We start from the raw sequence: 19000 nt of genomic DNA, 5'->3' as shown, positions 1-19000 counted from the left end.
GTACTTCTTTTATATAGATTGATTAATGTGTGCTTTCCATGTGTATATACTTATGCACATGCATCTTCAGTCATGATATGCAATGCAGTTTTTACTGCACATTATAATTTTTAAAAAGTTTCAAAGCTGCTGAGTTAGGGTGTAGGTATGGCTCCCAGAATAGGGGTTCCAAAATGACAATGAATTCAAATGATAGAAGTTTATACTCAAGTATAAACTTTTACATTAGCAAAGAGGAAGAAGCAACACAGTGTTCACTGATGATGAAGGGATGAACAAATTGTGGAATATATGTGCCAATGGCATATTATTCAGTCTTAAAAATAGAGGAAATTTTGACACACACCACAACATGGATAAACCTTGAGGACATTACTGTAAGTTAGAAAATCTGATAACAACATACAAATACCGTGTGATTCCACACATATGAGTTATCTAGAGTGGTGACATTTATAGAAATAGAAAGTAGAATGGTGCTGGCTGAAAGATAGGGAGGGGGAAATGGATGTAGAGTTTCCATTTTGCAAGATGAAGATGTTCTGGAGACTGCTTGCCCAACAATATGAACACACTTAACATTACTAAACTATACACTTAAAACTGGCTTAGATGGTACATTTTATATTATATGTACTTTACCCCAATTAAAAATAGTTTTCCATACGAAGATTCATTAAACGAAAGAATTTTATCTCTCTCAGGTAAAACAAAAAAAAAACACTAACCTGGACTTTCCTAAGCTCTTGCAACCGGCAGTTGTATCTGGAATGACACCCCAGTTGGCTATCCATATGACAGCTCACCACTAGGGCTGACATTCCACAAGTGGGAAGGTACAAAGGGGAAACACATACTTTTAGGGCTTGATCCCAAGATTAGTCATCCCTTTTGCTTATAGTCCTTCACCCAGAACTGAGTCACATGGTCACACTTAGTAACAGGGAATCAGGGAAATGTACACTTTAGCGATAGAACCAATTACCCAACTAAAATCTTTAGAGAAAAATAGATATTGGAGGACAGCTATGAGTTTCTATCATTTGTTGCATACTGACCTAAGTCAGTTCACATAAATCCTGAAACATCCTTTAGATGAAGGTAAATTTTGCCTCATTAATTAGATGAGGAAACTAAGGTTCGAAGACTTATAATGATTATTATTATTATTATTTTATTGTTAGGGATTCATTGAGGGGACAATAAACCAGATTACATTGATTGCATTTGTTAGGCAAAGTCCCTCTTGCAATCCTGTCTTGCCCCCAAAAGGTGTGGCCACACCAAGGCCCCAACCCCCTCCCTCCTTCCCTCTCTCTGCTCTTCCTTTCCCCACCCCTCTCCCTCCTTCTTTCTCTCTCTGCTCTCCCCTTCCCCCACCCCCACTGTGACCTTCATTGTCATGAATTGTCCTCATATCAAAATTGAGTACATAGGATTCATGCTTCTCCATTCTTGTGATGCTTTACTAAGAATAATGTCTTCCACTTCCATCCAGGTTAATACGAAGGATGTAAAGTCTCCATTTTTTTAATGGCTGAATAGTATTCCATGGTGTATATATACCACAGCTTGTTAATCCATTCCTGGGTTGGTGGGCATTTAGGCTGTTTCCACATTTTGGCGATTGTAAATTGAGCTGCAATAAACAGTCTAGTACAAGTGTCCTTATGATAAAAGGATTTTTTTCCTTCTGGGTAGATGCCCAGTAATGGAATTGCAGGATCAAATGGGAGGTCTAGCTTGAGTGCTTTGAGGTTTCTCCATACTTCCTTCCAGAAAGGTTATACTAATTTGCAGTCCCACCAGCAGTGTAAAAGTGTTCCCTTCTCTCCACATCCACGCCAGCATCTGCAGTTTTGAGATTTTGTGATGTGGGCCATTCTTGCTGGGGTTAGATGGTATCTCAGGGTTGTTTTGATTTGCATTTCTCTGATATATGGGGATGATGAGCATTTTGTCATATGTTTGTTAGCCATTCGTCTGTCTTCTTTAGAGAAGGTTCTATTCATGTCTCTTGCCCATTGATATATGGGATTGTTGGCTTTTTTCATGTGGATTAATTTGAGTTCTCTATAGATCCTAGTTACCAAGCTTTTGTCTGATTCAAAATATGCAAATATCCTTTCCCATTGTGTAGGTTGTCTATTTTCTTTGGCTGTTGTCTTCTTAGCTGTACAGAAGCTTTTCAGTTTAATGAAGTCCCATTTGTTTATTTTTGTTGTTGCAATTGCCATGGCAGTCTTCTTCATGAAGTCTCTCCCCAAGCCAGTATCTTCCAGTGTTTATCCTACGCTTTCTTTGAGGATTTTTATTGTTTTATGCCTCAAATTTAAGTCCTTTATCCATCTTGAATCAATTTTTGTGAGTGGGGAAAGGTATGGGTCCAGTTTCAGTTTTTTACATGTGGATATCTAGTTCTCCCAACACCATTTATTGAATAGGGAGTCTTTCCCCCAAGGTATGTTCTTGTTTGGTTTGTCAAAGATTAGGTGGTTGTAAGATGTTAGTTTCATTTCCTGGTTTTCTGTTCGATTCCAAGTGTCTATGTCTCTATTTTTGTGCCGGTACCATTCTGTCTTAACCACTATGGCTTTGTAGTGCAGCCTAAAATCTGGAATGGTGATTCCTCCAGCTTTATTTTTATTACTAAAGAACTGCCTTAGCTATATCGTTTTTTTTCTGGTTCCACACAAAACGCAGAATCGAATCTTGAAAGTACGATGTTGGTATTTTAATAGGAATGTCATTGAATAGGTAGATTGCTTTGGGAAGTATAGACATTTTAAAAATGTTGATTCTTCCCAGCCATGAGCATGGTATGTTCTTCCATTTGTTAATATCCTCTGCTATTTCCTTTCTGAGGATTTTGTAATTTTCTTTATAGAGGTCCTTCACCCCCTTTGTTCGGTATATTCCTAGGTATTTAATTTTCTTTGAAACTATGGTGAAGGGAGTTGTGTCCTTAATTAGCTTCTCATCTTGACTGTTATTGGCATATAGAAAGGCAACTGACTTGTGGACATTGATTTTATATCCTGAGACATTACTGTATTTTTTGATGACTTCCAGGAGTCCTGCGGTTTAGTCTTTGGGGTTCTCTAAGTATAAGATCATGTCCTCAGCAAAGAGGGAGAGATTGACCTTCTCTGCTCCCATTTGGATTCCCTTTATTTCCTTGTCTTGTCTAATTGTATTGGCTAGAACTTCCAGCACTATGTTGAATAGTAAAGGTGACAGAGGACAACCTTGTCTGGTTCCAGTTCTAAGAGGAAAAGCTTTCAGTTTTACTCCATTCAGTAAAATATTAGCTGTGGGTTTGTCATAGATAGCTTCAATCAGTTTCAGAAATGTACACCTATGCCTATACTCGTCAGTGTTTTAGTTAGAAAAGGATGCTGGATTTTATCGAATGCTTTTTCTGCATCTATTGAGAGGATCATATGGTCTTTATTTTTGCCTCTGTTGATATGGCAGATAATGTTTATGGACTTGCGTATGTTAAACCAGCCTTACATCCCTGGGATGAAACCTACTTGATCATGATGTATGACTTTTTTGATGATAAGCTGTAATCTATTGGCTAGGATTTTGTTGAGAATTTTTACATCTATATTCATGAGTGAGATTGGTTTGAAATTCTCCTTTTTGGTTGGGTCTTTTCCTGGTTTTGGTATCAGGGTGATGTTTGCTTCATAGAACATGTTGGGGAAGATTCCTTCCTCCTCAACGTTTTGGAATAATTTCTGCAGTACAGGAATAAACTCTTCCTTGCAGGTTTGATAGAATTCTGGTGTGAAGCCATCTGGACCAGGGCAGTTTTTGGTTGGAAGCTTTTTTATTGTTTCTTTAATCTCAGTGCTTGAAATTGGTCTGTTCAGGAGCTCTATTTCTTCCTGGCTAAGTCTAGGGAGAGGGTATCATTCCAAATATTGATCCATTTCCTTCACATTGTCAATTTTCTGGGCATAGAGTTTCTGGTAGTATTCAGATATGATCTCTTGTATCTCTGTGGGATCAGTTGTTATTTCCCCTTTATCATTTCTGATTGAGGTTACTAAAGATTTTACTTTTCTATTTCTAGTTGTTCTGGCCAAAGTTTATCTATTTTATTTATTTTTTCAAAAAACCTACTCCTTGTTTCATTAATTTTCTGAATGATTCTTTTGTTTTCAATTTCATTGATCTCTGATTTGATTTTGGATATTTATTTTCTTCTACTGGGTTTAGGCTTAGATTGTTTTTTTTTTTTTCCAATTCTATAAGATAGCTTATGAGTTTGTTGATGCACTCTCTTTCTGTTTTTTGAATGCAGGCATCTAAAGCAATAAATTTTCCTCTCAAAACTGCTTTTGCAGTATCCCACAGGTTTTGGTAGCTTGTGTCTTCATTATGCTCAAGGAAGTTAATGATTTCCTGTTTTATTTCTTCCTGCACGCATCTGTCATTCAACAGAAGATTGTTTAATTTCCATGCCTTTGTGTGGGGTTGAACGTTTTTGTTAGAGTTGAATTCCACCTTTAGTGCCTTATGGTTTGAGAAGATACAAGGTAAAATTTCAATTATTTTAATTCTGTTGAGGTTTGTTTTGTGGCCTAGGATACGATCAATTTTGGAGAATGTTCCATGGGGTAATGAGAAGGATGTATATTCTTTATCTTTGGGATGGAGTGTTCTATATGTGTCTTTCAAACACAGTTATTCTAGGGTCTCATTTAAATTTCTTACATCTTTGTTTAATTTCTGTTTAGAGGATCAGTCCAACTCTGTAAGATGACTGTTAAAGTCACCTGTTATTATGGTATTATTGGATATTATATTGCTCAAACTGAGTAAGGTCTGTTTCAAGAATCTGGGAGCATTTAAATTGAGTTCATAAATATTTAGAATTGAAACGTCTTCTTGTTGTGTTTTTCCCTTGACCAATATAAAATGACTGTCTTTGTCTTTTTTGACTTTAGTTGCTTTAAATCCAAATGTATCTGAAAATAAGATTGTAACTCCTCTTTTCTTCTAATTCCATTTGCCTGTAAAATTGTCTTCCAACCCTTGACTCAGAGTTTTAATTTGTCTTTTGAAGCCAGGTATATTTCCTGCAGACAGCAAATGGATGGCTTGTGTTCTCTGGGAGTGCCGAGCTGGGTGGTTCCCTTGAGGTCAGCAGCTCTTTGCTAGCCTGATCAGTACCCCACCTCCACCAAGTAGAGAGGAAAGATAAAAATGCTATAAATCAAACCAAAACAAGCAAACAGAAGACTTCACAGAATAAAATTGGGGGGGGGAACCAAATAATAGGGGTAGAAAACTAGCAAAAATGAAGTTCTAATTATGAAAAAGGCAACAATGGGAAATTGTATTTAAACTAGAAAAATGGAGAAATAAAAGAAATAAAAAAAAGAAAAGAAATATCTATAGGGAAAAGGTTGAAATTAAAAAGCAAAACAACAACAACAACAAAAGCAAAAAACAAAACCAAAAACAAAGCAGTATATATATCATGTTGAATATTGTCTGGGCAATAGGTGATCTTCTGGGGTATGAAATGTTAATCACAATGCTGATATGACTGGAGACCTCTGCTGATTTCTCAAACCCCCCAGGTGGAGACCCCAAATCTATCTTCAGCCCTCTTAAAAGGCACTTTAAACTTCTAAACTTGGCTAAACAGAAGCTTTCCCAGGAAAGCGCTTGTCGCTGGGATCACTGCTGAAGTGGCTATCCACTTAAACCCAGTGTGCCAAAACCGGTCTCACTCTGCCCCTGAGGGTTAAGGCTGTAAGATGGCTCAGTTCCTGCCTTAGGCTGCTCAGTCACTAGATTATTAACTCCCGCCTGATCCTTGCTTTGTGACCCTGGGAGGGCAGAGCTTGCTGGGGCAGTTTTCTCACAATGGCTCTGTGTGGCCCACAGCCGAACACTATTAGCTCTGTCCAGCTCAGTGGCTCAGTCTGGGGCCCTAGACAATGCCCAAAGTTCCCACTCCTGCCCAAGCTCTCAAGGCAGTTCAACTCAGTGCCAAGTCCAAAAACATCAAAACAGCTAACAGGTAAGGACATTCCAGTTTGCAGTCTCACTGCTGCTGTACTTACAGTTGCCGGTGGGATTAGACCAAACTAACACACGCAACCACTTGCCAGTTTTCCACTGCTTTTGTCCTCCTCTTGGAGTCCAGAAGTCTCTTGCTGACTCCCTGTGTCCTCAAAGGGATGATTATAGGCAGAGCCCACCAGTCAGAGATGCCTGGAGTTTTGTCTCCCCAGACTCACTGTGCCCAGTTGCTAGGAAGCTGTTACTCGGCCGCCATCTTGCTCGGATCCTGTCAGGTTCAAAGATTTTTAACTAACTCATGGCAGCAGAGTTGAATAGCAAGAGTTTGCAACCCCACTGGGCTTACTTCCTACTCTTATACATCTTCCAAGAAACTAGAGTCTATAGCTCTGCTGTGATCTGAATGTTTGTGCCTCTTCTCCCAAATTTACATGGTGGTGATATTAGAAGGTGGGAACCTTCCAGAGGTCATTGACCCCCCATTTACAGATTACTACCCTTATAAAGATTTCCCAGTGAGAAGAGCCACTTACATGCTAGAAAGTGAGTCTTCACTAGAACTGAACCTTCTGGCATCTTCATCTTGTACTATCCAATCTTCATAACTGGGAGAGATTAATTTCTGATGTTTATAGTCACTTAGTCCATGGTATTTTGTTATAGAAGCCTGAAAAGACTAGAAAAGATACCTAGAAAAACAGGTTGATCCTGGTTATTCCACTCCTTAGCTAATCAGGCTCAAAGAGAGTTATGGAACTGGCAGTTTTCTAAAAAAGGCCTCTGAAGAGTGAAGAACCATTTTGTTTCTTTGCAATCTGGTCAGGAATTGAAATAGAACAGGTGAGATCTTGGAAGACACTCTTACTTCATTAGGAGGAAGTATAAAGTTTTAAAAAACAATGGACCTCTTCTTCTTTTACAGAAAAAGTACACGCTGAGATTGACCAAGTCATTGGCCAGGAGCAGCAGCCAAGTGTGACTGCCCGGGAATCCCTGCCCTACACCAACGCTGTCATCCATGAGGTGCAGAGGATGGGCAACATCGTTCCTGTGAATGTTCCCAGGGAAGTGACAGTTGATACCACTTTGGCTGGGTACCATTTGCCCAAGGTAACCAGGCACTACCTGCCTCAGATTTTCAACCCCTCTCTAAGGTGGTAGAAACGTAAACTTGGAACGTGACATGTTACATACGCCTAAGGAGTATGTAAAGGGGAAGAAATCTGTGTTATATCTGATATAATGCTACTGTCTTCTCTATGTGTGGTCTTTGGAACATGAGTTTAACTAGATATTAAGAGGTATTCTCAGGAGTGGGGAAGGGAGGTTTCCCAGGGCAGATATGTTTAGGCAAAGACTGGCTTTTCTTTGCTTTGAGGCTTCTCAGAATTTTTATTTTGCTAAGAAATATTGTGACTCTCTGTGGGCACACGAGGGAGCAGTTCTAGATCAGATTTTGCCACAGATGCCTTTCCTTTGCCTTCAAGAGCGTTTCACAGGACTAGAGACCCGGCCAGAACTTAGAAACTTTCTACCTCACAGTCCTGAGGTTGTAGAATGTGGGAATGTGAGAGGACATTTGAGAACACCTGGGCCAACATCACATCAATGCTGGTGTCTCTAACACAACTTCCTGCAGGTATTTCTAGGTTTCATTTACAGCCTCGTGATGGGGCACTTGTCATCTTACAAGGAGGCCAATCCCAGTGTGTGCTGTGTTAGTCATTAGGAAGGGAAAGGAGGAAACACCAAGCAGTGGTTCTGTGTTGTGGAACTAACACAGGGTCTTCACTCTTTCAAAATTTCCTACTCAGTTCTCAGATAACTCTGTTATTTCTGCTTTATGACTGGGGAGTCCATGCTCAGATGAATTAATTTGCATGACATCTCTCAAGTCCATAGTGATGAGAGCTGGGGACCCAGAATCAGAGCTATTCTGATTGCCTATACTACAACCTGCTCCCTCCACAGAGTTGCTTTTCTTTGATGTAAAGGCATCGCCCTGCAATGTTATCAGCTGATCCCTCTTACATGCTCTGTCCTCCTAAGGGAGTTCTGACTCGCTCCACCTGCCACTCTCAGGACCTCTGCAGACAGCTCTCCTGCGCCCCCTGGCGTCCTTTCTCCACACTGACATTCTCAGTCCTGCTTCCTCTGGGCTCTTCCTTGGTTGTCTACGTCCCTCCAAGTGTGTTCCCTCCCTGGGAAAGATCTCAGAGGTAGAACTCAAGAACTTGCCCATTGGATACTGCTGGGTCACTGTCCCTTTCTTACTTCTTCACTGAGTGACCTTCATGTGGATAAAGGCTCAGGGCTAAGTTCCTAGGTGCTATTTGCATTTCTCTAGCAATTCCCTGAAATCCAGGGAACTAGCCCAGCTCAGCACATTTCTTCTACCACTGAGTTTTGGTGTCAGCTTTGACAACCATCCTAGTAACTTAGAAATTGAATTAACTATGTGTTACAGAGCCTAGAGCCATGGCTTGGACACCAAATTGACCTAGTTCCAATCACAGGTCCATCTTCACACACTGTGGAGTTCTGGAAATGACACTTAACCTCTCAGAGATCAATTTCTTTGTCTGTAAAGTGCATTCAACCTAACTCATGGGATTGACAAGATGAAATGAGATCATGTATATAGAGAATTCAACACAGGGCTTAGTATAGAAAGTGCTCACAATTCTTTGCTAATTCATCAAATATTCATCAGGCACCTGAGATGCTCAGGTTGGGAAGACAACTCTGAGCCTAATAATCATGCCAGTGTGTAGTTACAAACAATGATAACTGTCCGGGAGAAAATCCTCACTGGGGTCTGTAAGATGCAGAAAGGCAGGAGAGGGCAGGGAAGGCTTCCAGAAGGGGAGGATTGGGGATGATGAGAAGTGAGCTGAGTGACAGACTAGGATGAAGGACATTCCTGGTGAGGCAAACAGCATCTAAAAAGGCATTGATAGGAGTGTGTTTGAAAAGTGAAAGAAGCCACCATCACAGGAGCACCAGCAGAGGGGCAGAGTGGCCCAGACAGGGGCCAGGGGACCAGGCTTCACCCTGCAAGGGATGAGAAGCTGCTGAAGGGTCTTGAGTCTGAGGCGTGAGCCTTGTGGGGGTGACATGAGGAAGTCATACTGGAGACTCGCTCTGCTTTCAGGGCATGGAACAGACTGAATGGCTGGCAGGGGGTCCAGCGAGGAGAAGCCATTACAGGACAGTGGCATTCTGGACTAAGGCAGTGGTGGGGGTGAGGTGGGGGGAGGCATTTAACTGAGGTGACAGAATAAAAGGAAACTGAACAAAAACTCAACCAGTCTGGCTGATGGGTTGGATGGAAACTGGTGAGGGAGAGGCTCACTCTGGGGCATCCTGGGTGTCTTAGTATGTCCCTGGATGGGTAGGGACATTGCTCCTCTCATTGGCCTTCCTGATTCTGTCACTGAACCTAATATGGGCAGCAGGGACACTGCTCTAGACCCTGGAGGGAAGAGAATAGGAGAAGCAGGTGAGTGGCGTCCTGGACCCATATGCAGCTTCATGGATAGCCCATGGAGACCACCACAAGGAGAATGTAGACTGACCAGTGGTCGTGTGTTCTCTCACCCATGCGTACCTGTCCCCTCCCAAGACCCACACTGACCTTTCCCTGTAGGAAAGATACATTCTGCAGTCAAAAGTAGGCCAACTTCCCTGGTCAGATTCCCAGCAGGCACATGCAATTCAATTTGTCAGCTGTCCCTGCAAAGAGGAGGCCCTGGGGTGGGCTCAGGAGACGTGGGTGGGTTGGGGTCAGGCCCTGGCACAGAAGCCTGGGGCCCACTGCCCCTCTGTGTGGGGGGCTGCATGAGTCAAGCCTTGACTGAGTCTTGCCACCTTCTCCAGGGCACTATGGTCTTGACCAATTTGACTGCACTGCACAGGGACCCAGCGGAGTGGGCTACACCAGACACGTTCAATCCTGAGCATTTTCTGGAGAATGGACAGTTTAAGAAAAGGGAAGCCTTTCTGCCTTTCTCAATAGGTGAGTTGTAATAAACAGGAATGTGGGGTCAGACTGCCTCTTCCAGCCGTCCCCTGCTCTTCTCCCCTCAGCCCCTGCCTGAGCTGCAGTGTCTCCAGACAGCCCTGACTGGTGGGACCCCCATCTGCCTGTGGGCTGCAGCACCAGGACTGGCTGGGAAGTGCTTCAGAATGTCCTTCTTTCCGGCAATCTCCTGCCTCCACTGGAGATGCTGGTTTCCCTTGTCTTGTCCCTAGAACACTGGGGACAGAGACCCTGAACCACCTCTCACTTATAAAGGTTGGCCATCTGCCATCTTTAATTTTTGAATATCATAGTAAGTTCTTTTTAAGGGATGCCCCTCACACAGAAACAGAGCTGATCTGTATTAAGGAGAACGGGAAGGGCAGGAAAGGGGTTCCTTAAAAGGTCTGACAATTAAGTTTGCGAACTTGTCCTAGAAAAAGTGCTACATCTCTATTGCTGAATGTCACTATGGTCACCTCCAAAGTACTTCCTTTGGGAAGCTGGGCAAAAACATCAGTGCCTAGTTCACCCTTCAGAGCAATTTTGGATCTCTTTTCCTGAAATGACCATCAGATTTGTCATCGTGCAGCACACAAAAACAATGAATGCCATTCAGCAAGACACTGCCACAGGTCAACACAAACATGGGTGCGAGACACTTGTATACCAAGCTTGTGGAACCTTACTGAGCTGTCTGTACAGTGTTTCAATGTAAGTGCATAGTAGCAAGTTTGCAAACTCAATTATTAGACCCCATATGATGACAGCTCTGGTAGATTTTGGGATTACATAGATTTTTTAGGTTATTCTTTATACTATTTTTCATGCTGATTTTTTTTTTTCTTTTTCCTGTGGATGTACATTAGGGAGGAAGTAAGTTAATGCTGAGGATAATGAGAGAAAGTTAGCCATAAAGAAATAAAATAGAATGAAGTCTGGGGTGTTGGATTGCATCTGAGGTAATTGACATGTCCTCAGATTTTTATAAGTACAGAAAAATAGATGTCAATGTACTTATACACACATTTGAATGCGTACACACACTACATACGGACACATATCCCAGCTCTGTCCACAGAGATGACACAGGAGCAGCAGCATCTGGACAGCCTTGAGCATGCCCAGGGCCCAGACCTTCATCTCTGCAGGTCATAGGCACAAACGGGAACCAGGACTTTTGGAAAAATGGCTGATTCCAGAGCTGGGGAAGAAAAAGTATGGAGTATACTGTTGTGCCAAAAAAGGCAGGACATGCCAGGTTGAATGGGCATCAAATAGTGAAATATGGACTATTTCGAACATCAAAACAAGTAACGAGAGTAACAGATTATAACCACTGGAATAAAGATGGAAATCTCCTAGATCCAAACTGACATAAATAAAACTGTAAATAAATAAATGGGGAAGAGGTCAACCGTATCTCTTAGTAGAATGCTCAGTAGACAATGTAGAAGATATGATGGCATTTTTTAAAAATCTCACTTTGGCCACCGTCAGTAATCAAAGAGATGGTCAAGAAAGCAGTGCAAACTATGAAAGTTCAAGGAGGAACGGTCTGTTAACATACTCTCAAAGGATTTATTAATTACAAAGCAAAAAAGAATAATTTTGTAAGGGAGACCTTGGTATATAGTAGATACTGGTCCAGTCAAGTGATAATGGGACAAATCAAAGTTTTGTGCCACCTGGTAGGACACGATGAGAACAGCACAGTCCACCTCAGTGACTTTCCTTCCAAAAATACAAAGCGTCCCCATGCCAGCCAATATGAGGAAGCAGGGGAGACGTTTACAAAGTTACTGGGCTGGGGCGGCACCTGCAGCTCAAGGAATAGGGTGCTGGCCCCATATACCGGGGGTGGTGGGTTCAAGCCCGGCCCCAGCCAAAACCACACAAAAAAAGTAAAAATAAAAATAGAAAAAAATAAAGTAACTGGGCCATAATCTTTAAAATGTCCAGAGCCATGAAAGATGTCTGAGGATGAGAAATTATTCCAGACTGAAAGAGACTAAAGGGAGGTGACAGTCAAAGCAACACGTAACATTGCACTGGACCCTTCCTAATAAAGGACATTACGGGGACAACTTGAAAAACCTGAAAGGGTCTGAGGATAAGATGGGGCGGGCGATGCATCAGTGTTAATTTCTGGCCTGGCTGGTTATTTGCTGATTATGTTGGGCAGTGTCCTTGTTTGTAGAAAATACATACTGAAGATCTAATGGGGAATGCAGGCAATTTACTTTCAAATAACTCAAGAGAAACAGTTACGTGTATTATTTTTGCAAGTTTTTGTATATTTGAAATTATTTCCAAATAAAAGGCACATTATGGAAAGAACCAGAGTGAAGAACTGTAATGTGCAGAAAGCCGTTTTAATAACACTGCCACACAAACGTTTCATTTAAAGGCCATACTTTATTTTTTATTTCCTTTTAGACACAGGGGTTCTTTCACTTTGTCACCCAGGCTGGATGAGTAGCAGGATCTTAGCTCACAGCACCTCAAACTCCTGGGCTCCAGGGATGTCCTGCTTCAGCCTCCTGAGCAGCGGGGACTGCAGGCCTGCACCGCCATGCCTGCTCTATCTTGTGTAGAGATGGGGTTTCACTATATTGTTCAAGCTGGTTGTGAATTCCCCATCTAAACAATCCTCCCACCTCAATTTCCCAAACTGTGGGGATCACAGGTGTGAGCCAGCGAGCCTACACAAAGGTCATTCTTTAAATTGTGTTTTTCTTTTTTTGAGCATTAACCACATCGATTTAATGATAAGCTATTATACAACTAGAATGTTTACTGTTACCCAGGTGGCATTTTAAATACTTTGGTTAGCTGTATAAATTATTAAATTATTTGACCCACTTGGATTCAGCGTGTAGCCTACACAATATATAAAATAAAGTTCTCATCTTAAACACATACATTTTCACTAATACCTAGAGAGGTTACTTAATTTTCCCCAAGACATGACTAGAAAGTGGGCAGATTGAGTTACAGCTCTGTCCTTCTGACTCCAGACACACGTAACAGTTGTGGACGTGACCAGGGCAGTGCCAACTGTGAGCTGTGGAGAGCAGGACGCAGCCTCGGGCCCCACTTTGGAAGCAGTGGCTTGTTGGGGGGCAGGACGAGTGTGTGTGAGGACCAGGCAAGGAGGGAGGCCAAGTGGCTCCCGTGTAGAGGGCCGGGCCGCGCCCCTGGGGTCTCGGCACCTGAGGAGGAGACCGTGGCTCGGGGAAAGATGCCGGGCACTCAGAATCCCTGCTGGGACGGTTACTTGTTATATTCTGCACAGTCTCCTTTTGTGAAAACACTAACACGGGTTTTGTTATTGTTCTGTTGCCTGCTTTTCTCCCTGTTGTTTGTTGAATGAGTCTTTAAAGCCCTTAAGGCTAAACCCCCACTTTCTAGGTCAGCCCCAGCCTTTCAGTTCTGCGGTCCCCACCTACAGCATCACCCCAGAACCTCACCTGCCTGAGCCCTGCAGGCATCTGACTCTGAGCTTGGGTGAAGCCAAGTGGTTGCTCTGCTCAGGTCTTACAGGCTGTGGGTGAGGGTCCCTGTCCCTGCTGGGCACCAAGGCCACCCGGGAGGATAACTTATCTTTTGATTTTGTCTTTCAGGAAAGCGGTCTTGCCTTGGAGAACAGCTGGCCAGGACTGAGCTGTTTATTTTCTTCACTTCCCTTATGCAAAAATTTACCTTCAAGTCCCCAGACAACGAGAAGCTGAGCCTCGAGTTCAGAATGGGCATCACCATCTCCCCAGTCAAACACCGCCTCTGCGCTGTTCCTCGGGGGGTGACCTCATTAGGAAAGGAAAGGAGAGGAGAAAGGGAGAAGAACCGGACTGTGTTCTGAAGCCACTGGTGATGGCATAGATATGAGGGGCCAAAATGATAATGACCCTGAGGAAAGAGCAGAGAAATTAGACACAGAGGAAACTAGATCCAAGTCCCAGCTTTGCTGTCTCCTTTAAATTAACCTTGGAAAAATCACTTACGTGCTACACAATTTACCTTTTCATCCAGGAAATGAAAAGAAGATAATGATTCCTTTCCTAACAAAAAGTTCTTGCAAGAATCAAAGTAAACAGATGATGCTAAGTAACTTGGAAGCCAGAAAGCACAGCATAGGTGTTGCGTATGTGATGTGCCTCCTTCCTGCCTCCTTTGTTAGACGTGTATTTGCCTGTACCCTTTGAGATAGCTCAAGGCAAAATGGTGCAAAATAGTCAATAAGATTAAACATGGGCCCTGGGACCAGGGTCAGAGGTCAGCCTTAAAAGCTATCTCATTTCTTAGCACTGTGCTTCCTTATTTTGTTCCTGCCCCAGAATGGTTCTCTGAAAAGTTATCAGGGCAGCTCTTATTCCCTATTTACAGACAAGGGAAAGTAAGCGTGGCTGAAGCAATTTCTATGGTTTACATGAGCAAACACTACCTTGGCCTTGGACCCAAGGCAAAATAGAGTGTGACCCCAATTAACCAACCTGTGGAAAAGGTTTGGGAGACAAACGGCAATAGTTTGCATTTTTAAGATTATCTCTTTGCCTTGGGCATCTATCAATAGATAGATACCATTGGGCATCTATTCTCATTGTACCTAGGTGGTAGGTATGATCTTTTTATCGTAAGAAAATTGCAAGCTTTTGCTGGGCCCTGATAGAGTATTTCATAGCTGGAAGTCAGAAATGCCACATACCTGCTCAACGGCTCTGGGCGTAGTTTCTGAGGGAAGACAATGTTCATAAAAGCGAATGCCAGGTAACACAGTCCAGGGAGTACTGACCACAATGCCCATTCAGAAAACAAACAAAAACTGAGGGAGAAAGGTGCTAAACCTTATCAAAATATCTCCTTTGTTCCCTTAAAGTGGTGTATTAGTCTGTTTGGTGTTGCTATAATGGAATTCCTGAGACATGTAGTTTATTTTGTCATGGTTCTGGAGCCTGGGAAGTCCAAGGGCAGGGTGGCAGTTTCTGGCGTGGGCTTTTGTACTGTGTTGTAAGATGGTAGAAAAGCAGAAGGGCAAGCAAGCACATGTAAAATAAAGAAAGCGCGATGTACCCAGACCACTTTATAACAGCCTGCTCTCTCCATAACTAACCCAGTGCTGTGGTAAAGAGATTAATCCATTCCTGAGGGCTCCGCCCCCCTGACCTTTCATGAGGCTCCACCTCCCAACACTGCAACACCTGGGCCCAAGATTCAAAATAAGCTTTGGAAAGGAGAAACACCTGAACTATAGCAAGGTGATTACACTTAAGGAATTTATAAGCCTAATACACAGCCCACCAGGAAGCCATGGTGCTTATCCTTCCTGTGTTTTGAGATTCAGAGAAAAATCAATGCAGTTGACACCTTAGAATGGGAAACAGAGAAAATCATGGGGGAGGGTGTTGGCTGGAGCCAGCCTAAGCTGCCAGGGAGAGCCAAGAAAAAGAAAGTGTCTGGAAGAAAGCTTGTTAATGTGAGGGAGGAGCTTTGGTCCTTCTTGCCCCGTAAAGGAGAGAATGGCAGGGAGAGCCCCAGTGTGCACTTTTTGTAACTCACTAGAAAGTTGCATGTCTAGAAAACATGTCAAGTGATAGTCTGAGAGTAAAACCAAATAAGGCCTTGAACTTGAACTTCCCAAACTTCTAAGACCCCGTCTTCCTTTTTGTTTTCTCTGATCATATCATCCAAATAAGAGACTCAAATAGAAATTGGGCAAAACTCATTGTGTCTCAGTTCCTTGATCTGTGAAATGAAGGGATTTCATGAGTCACCTCTAGATTCCATTCCTGCTCTGCTCTGCGTTTTCCATGCTCCTAGATGGGCAGATACACACCTGTTAAACCCCTGTGACTCATCCTGACCTCAGGGATGCAGTGGACCCAGGGCCAAGTAGGCGTGAACACCATTAACCAGAAACCTTGGGGAATAGAAGACTGTAATTTAATTTATTGGCCATGGAAAAGGTCTCATTTTTTGTTTTTCTCGAAGCTTGTTGGAGAGGCTGTAAAATATGAGCCCTTTTCCTATCCAAGCATGACCTGAAGATTCTGTTACACACACTGCTATCGCTCTCTTATTCCTCTATTTTGAAAGCTCTAGAGCCCCTTACCCACTTCTTTTGTGCCAGTGCCCGACACACACTGTGCAATCACCATAGCATCATCTGGGGCTTCGTGGACAAGGTGGGGATTTTACCCAATGGCCATCTAGGTTGTGACTCTCCTCTTCACAACTCTCCTATAAAGAGGCCCAGACACATGCAGGCTGCAGGATACATATAAATTCGGGTAGCAGATCAAGTGACTTATGGCACGGAGGAGCAGGACACTCACCGTATACTGAGCTCTCAGGCCAGTGTGCTCAGGTTGGGCACAGCATGACTGCAGGCACCAGGGAGAGGCCCAGGAAAGGACCCTCACACTGCCCCACATTGCTGCAGACAGGGAGGGGCTGGCCAGGTGATCTGTGTCAAGGACAACACCCAGGGTTGGTTAGAGCTGGAAACCCCAGATCCCCCGGTGTCAAGCTGTTCTCCCCTTGAGCTCCCTCCAGCCTGCTGAGCCGGCCTTTTGCTCAGCCACCAAAGGGAAGGAGGGGTTAGTGGTCAGAGCTGAGGGTCATCTGGATTTTTCACTGCTCAACCCCTTACTGTGACTTTGTGAGCAAGACATTTGAACCTGTAAAGTCCCCATTTTCTTCCTCTGAAACAAAAATGTTGTTTCAGAAATCAACAGAGAGCAGAAATCAAAATCAGAAAACACAGAATCCTGTCTGTGTAACAGATTCACAGCAATGAGATTCAACAGGGTGGACGCAGGGCAAAGGTGGCCATTCTCATCCCCACCCCAACACCCTCTGTGGACTACTTTTCTGCCTCTGAGTAAAATTTTAGGCAGGATCCTTTGTTTCCAGGTTACTCTGACGTAACAAATATTCCTATCCTCACCTTTTTCCTAAGGAGAGTCATTTCAGTCAATACAGTTTGCAGCCTGGTACGTGTACAATTTATAGAACTCCACAGGATGGCTGATGGAGCACTCGTCCCCACCCAGGGAGGGTGGGCAGGGGTCTGACCGCCTTTTCCCTCTGTGTCATGTGCTCCCCAAGCCGTGATTCTTGACCTTGTGTGCTTTACAACCACCCCACCTCTGCCTCCCACCATCCGACTCCCTAGCTCTGTCCCTGTGCAGCACCCTTCATTGAACACCCCTCTCCCATGCCTGGGCATCTGCCAGTTCCGCTCCGATTCTGGCCATTTTGCACCATTTTGCCCTGTCCCTCCAGGCAGTCCTCTTTTTGGCATCTACTGTGGCCCCAAGCTGGCTTCACGAGGGGTCCACATGCAGCCATGCACCTAGTCACACCATGACCAATTGTCCTCCTGGAGAAAGCCCTCCCTCCACAGCCACGGGTGTGGGCCTCGCCCAGTCTTGCCCACATGCGTTCCAGGCTTCCATGCGACGGCAGAGAGTCTACAAAGCACAGCTCAATCCCTAGGGGCTTCAAGTCTGGTGAGGGGAAACCAAGTCTCTCCCCCTCTTCAGGGGAGATGGTTAGGGAGGACCCTCCTGTCAAAGAAAACCCGAGCTGAAAAGTAGGAAGTCAAAATATTCCAGTAAAAATAAGTTTTATTCAGACACTATTGCAACAGGGTGAAAGAGACTTCAATGCCGAACCAGGCTCAATTCCAAAGACAGTAAGGACAAGTTGGAGATTCATAGCCAAAGAGAAGGATGGGGGAATGAGTGGATGAACAATTCTAAGAGAAACCACCAGGGTTGGTGGGGAACTCCTGCTGACAGCAGGCCAGAGGGATCAGACACCAGGGTGGAGGGTGAGGATTGGAGCAGATATCAAGGGTTGTCTCTAAACAGACTTAGCGAGATTGGTGAGACTGCATCGCTTCCCTCACTGTACACATATTGCTAGTGGTGTCTCGACCAGTGGAAAAACCACCCCTTGGAAATGATTTCTGCCACGTGGGACGATTGCTCCATTCCTGAGCTCCCCTCCTCATAGAATCTGTTTCCAGCCCTTTCACTCTGGGCTGCTTTTTTGAGCCTAGGGCCCAAGAGACTTCATGAGCTTCTGCTTGCTCCTGTGGAACTGTTACCAACATTTAGACAAACTCACGTCACTCTGCCAATGATGAGAAACTGTGGCTCAGTCCTTGCTGTCACATTGCCCCAGCTGACAGCTCACCAACCACCAGCATTGTGCATAAGGACATCCGAAAGGCGGATCTAGGAATATCACATGTCCGAGGGAGCTCGCTGAGCCAGGACCTGTCCACATGAGCCTGCCTCAATTTCCAATATGAGATTTTCAAGTTATTGTGTTAAGGCACTAAGTTTTTTAGTGCATTTTTACATGGCAATGATGAACTGCTATGCTCCCTGAAGGCAAGAGTGGTATCTGTCTTGTTCAGTTTTGTGTCCACAGTATCGGTGACAGTGTCTGGAACTTGGCTGGGCTCCATAAACAGTGAGATAATGGACAACAAAACTGTTAGAATCATTACGGGCTGGTGCTAGATTGGACCCGTTGCCAGAACCAGACTTCTGCAACTTCCCCTCTGTCCTTCTCATTTCACGCCAATGACCTACTTTGCAGTCCTGATTTGAACTTCTATTATGATCCTTCCGGAAACACAGGGCAGGCCCACAGGCTTGTCCTCAGGCCCGGCCCCCAGCTGGCTTCCTGGAATGCGGCCGCTTCTCCCACTTCCCCATGCTTATTTCTCAAGGACAGCCTGCTGCCCGGAATATTTTGTATTTTCTGGGTCATACTGTTTTTTTGTGCATTCACCATGAGCTATTTGTTCTGCTCTGGAAAGCTAAGAACTTTTTCTTCTTCTTTTGAAATAGGTAAGACATTTAAGCCAGAAGGGGTCAAATGCAAAGGTTCACTTTCAGGGGCTGGCGCTGAATC

At 43.9% G+C, this 19000-nt stretch overlaps 1 protein-coding gene across 2 annotated transcripts in view; it reads left to right on the top strand.

Moving 5' to 3' along the window:
- LOC128574827 (cytochrome P450 2J2) overlaps nt 1-15778 on the top strand; it is a 90556-nt gene extending 74778 nt beyond the window's left edge. For both annotated transcript variants that reach the window (XM_053575760.1, XM_053575758.1), the window contains exons 7-9: nt 6971-7158; nt 9928-10066; nt 13696-15778. In XM_053575760.1, coding sequence (XP_053431735.1) covers nt 6971-7158; nt 9928-10066; nt 13696-13931 — 563 coding nt within the window. In that variant the 3' untranslated portion in view covers nt 13932-15778. The remainder of the gene's footprint in view (nt 1-6970; nt 7159-9927; nt 10067-13695) is intronic.
- The last annotated feature ends 3222 nt before the right edge of the window (nt 15779-19000 follow it).

This window comes from Nycticebus coucang, chromosome 22 (assembly GCF_027406575.1).
Source record: "Nycticebus coucang isolate mNycCou1 chromosome 22, mNycCou1.pri, whole genome shotgun sequence".
NCBI lineage: Eukaryota > Metazoa > Chordata > Mammalia > Primates > Lorisidae > Nycticebus > Nycticebus coucang.
This window is presented reverse-complemented; position numbering and strand designations above follow the sequence as displayed.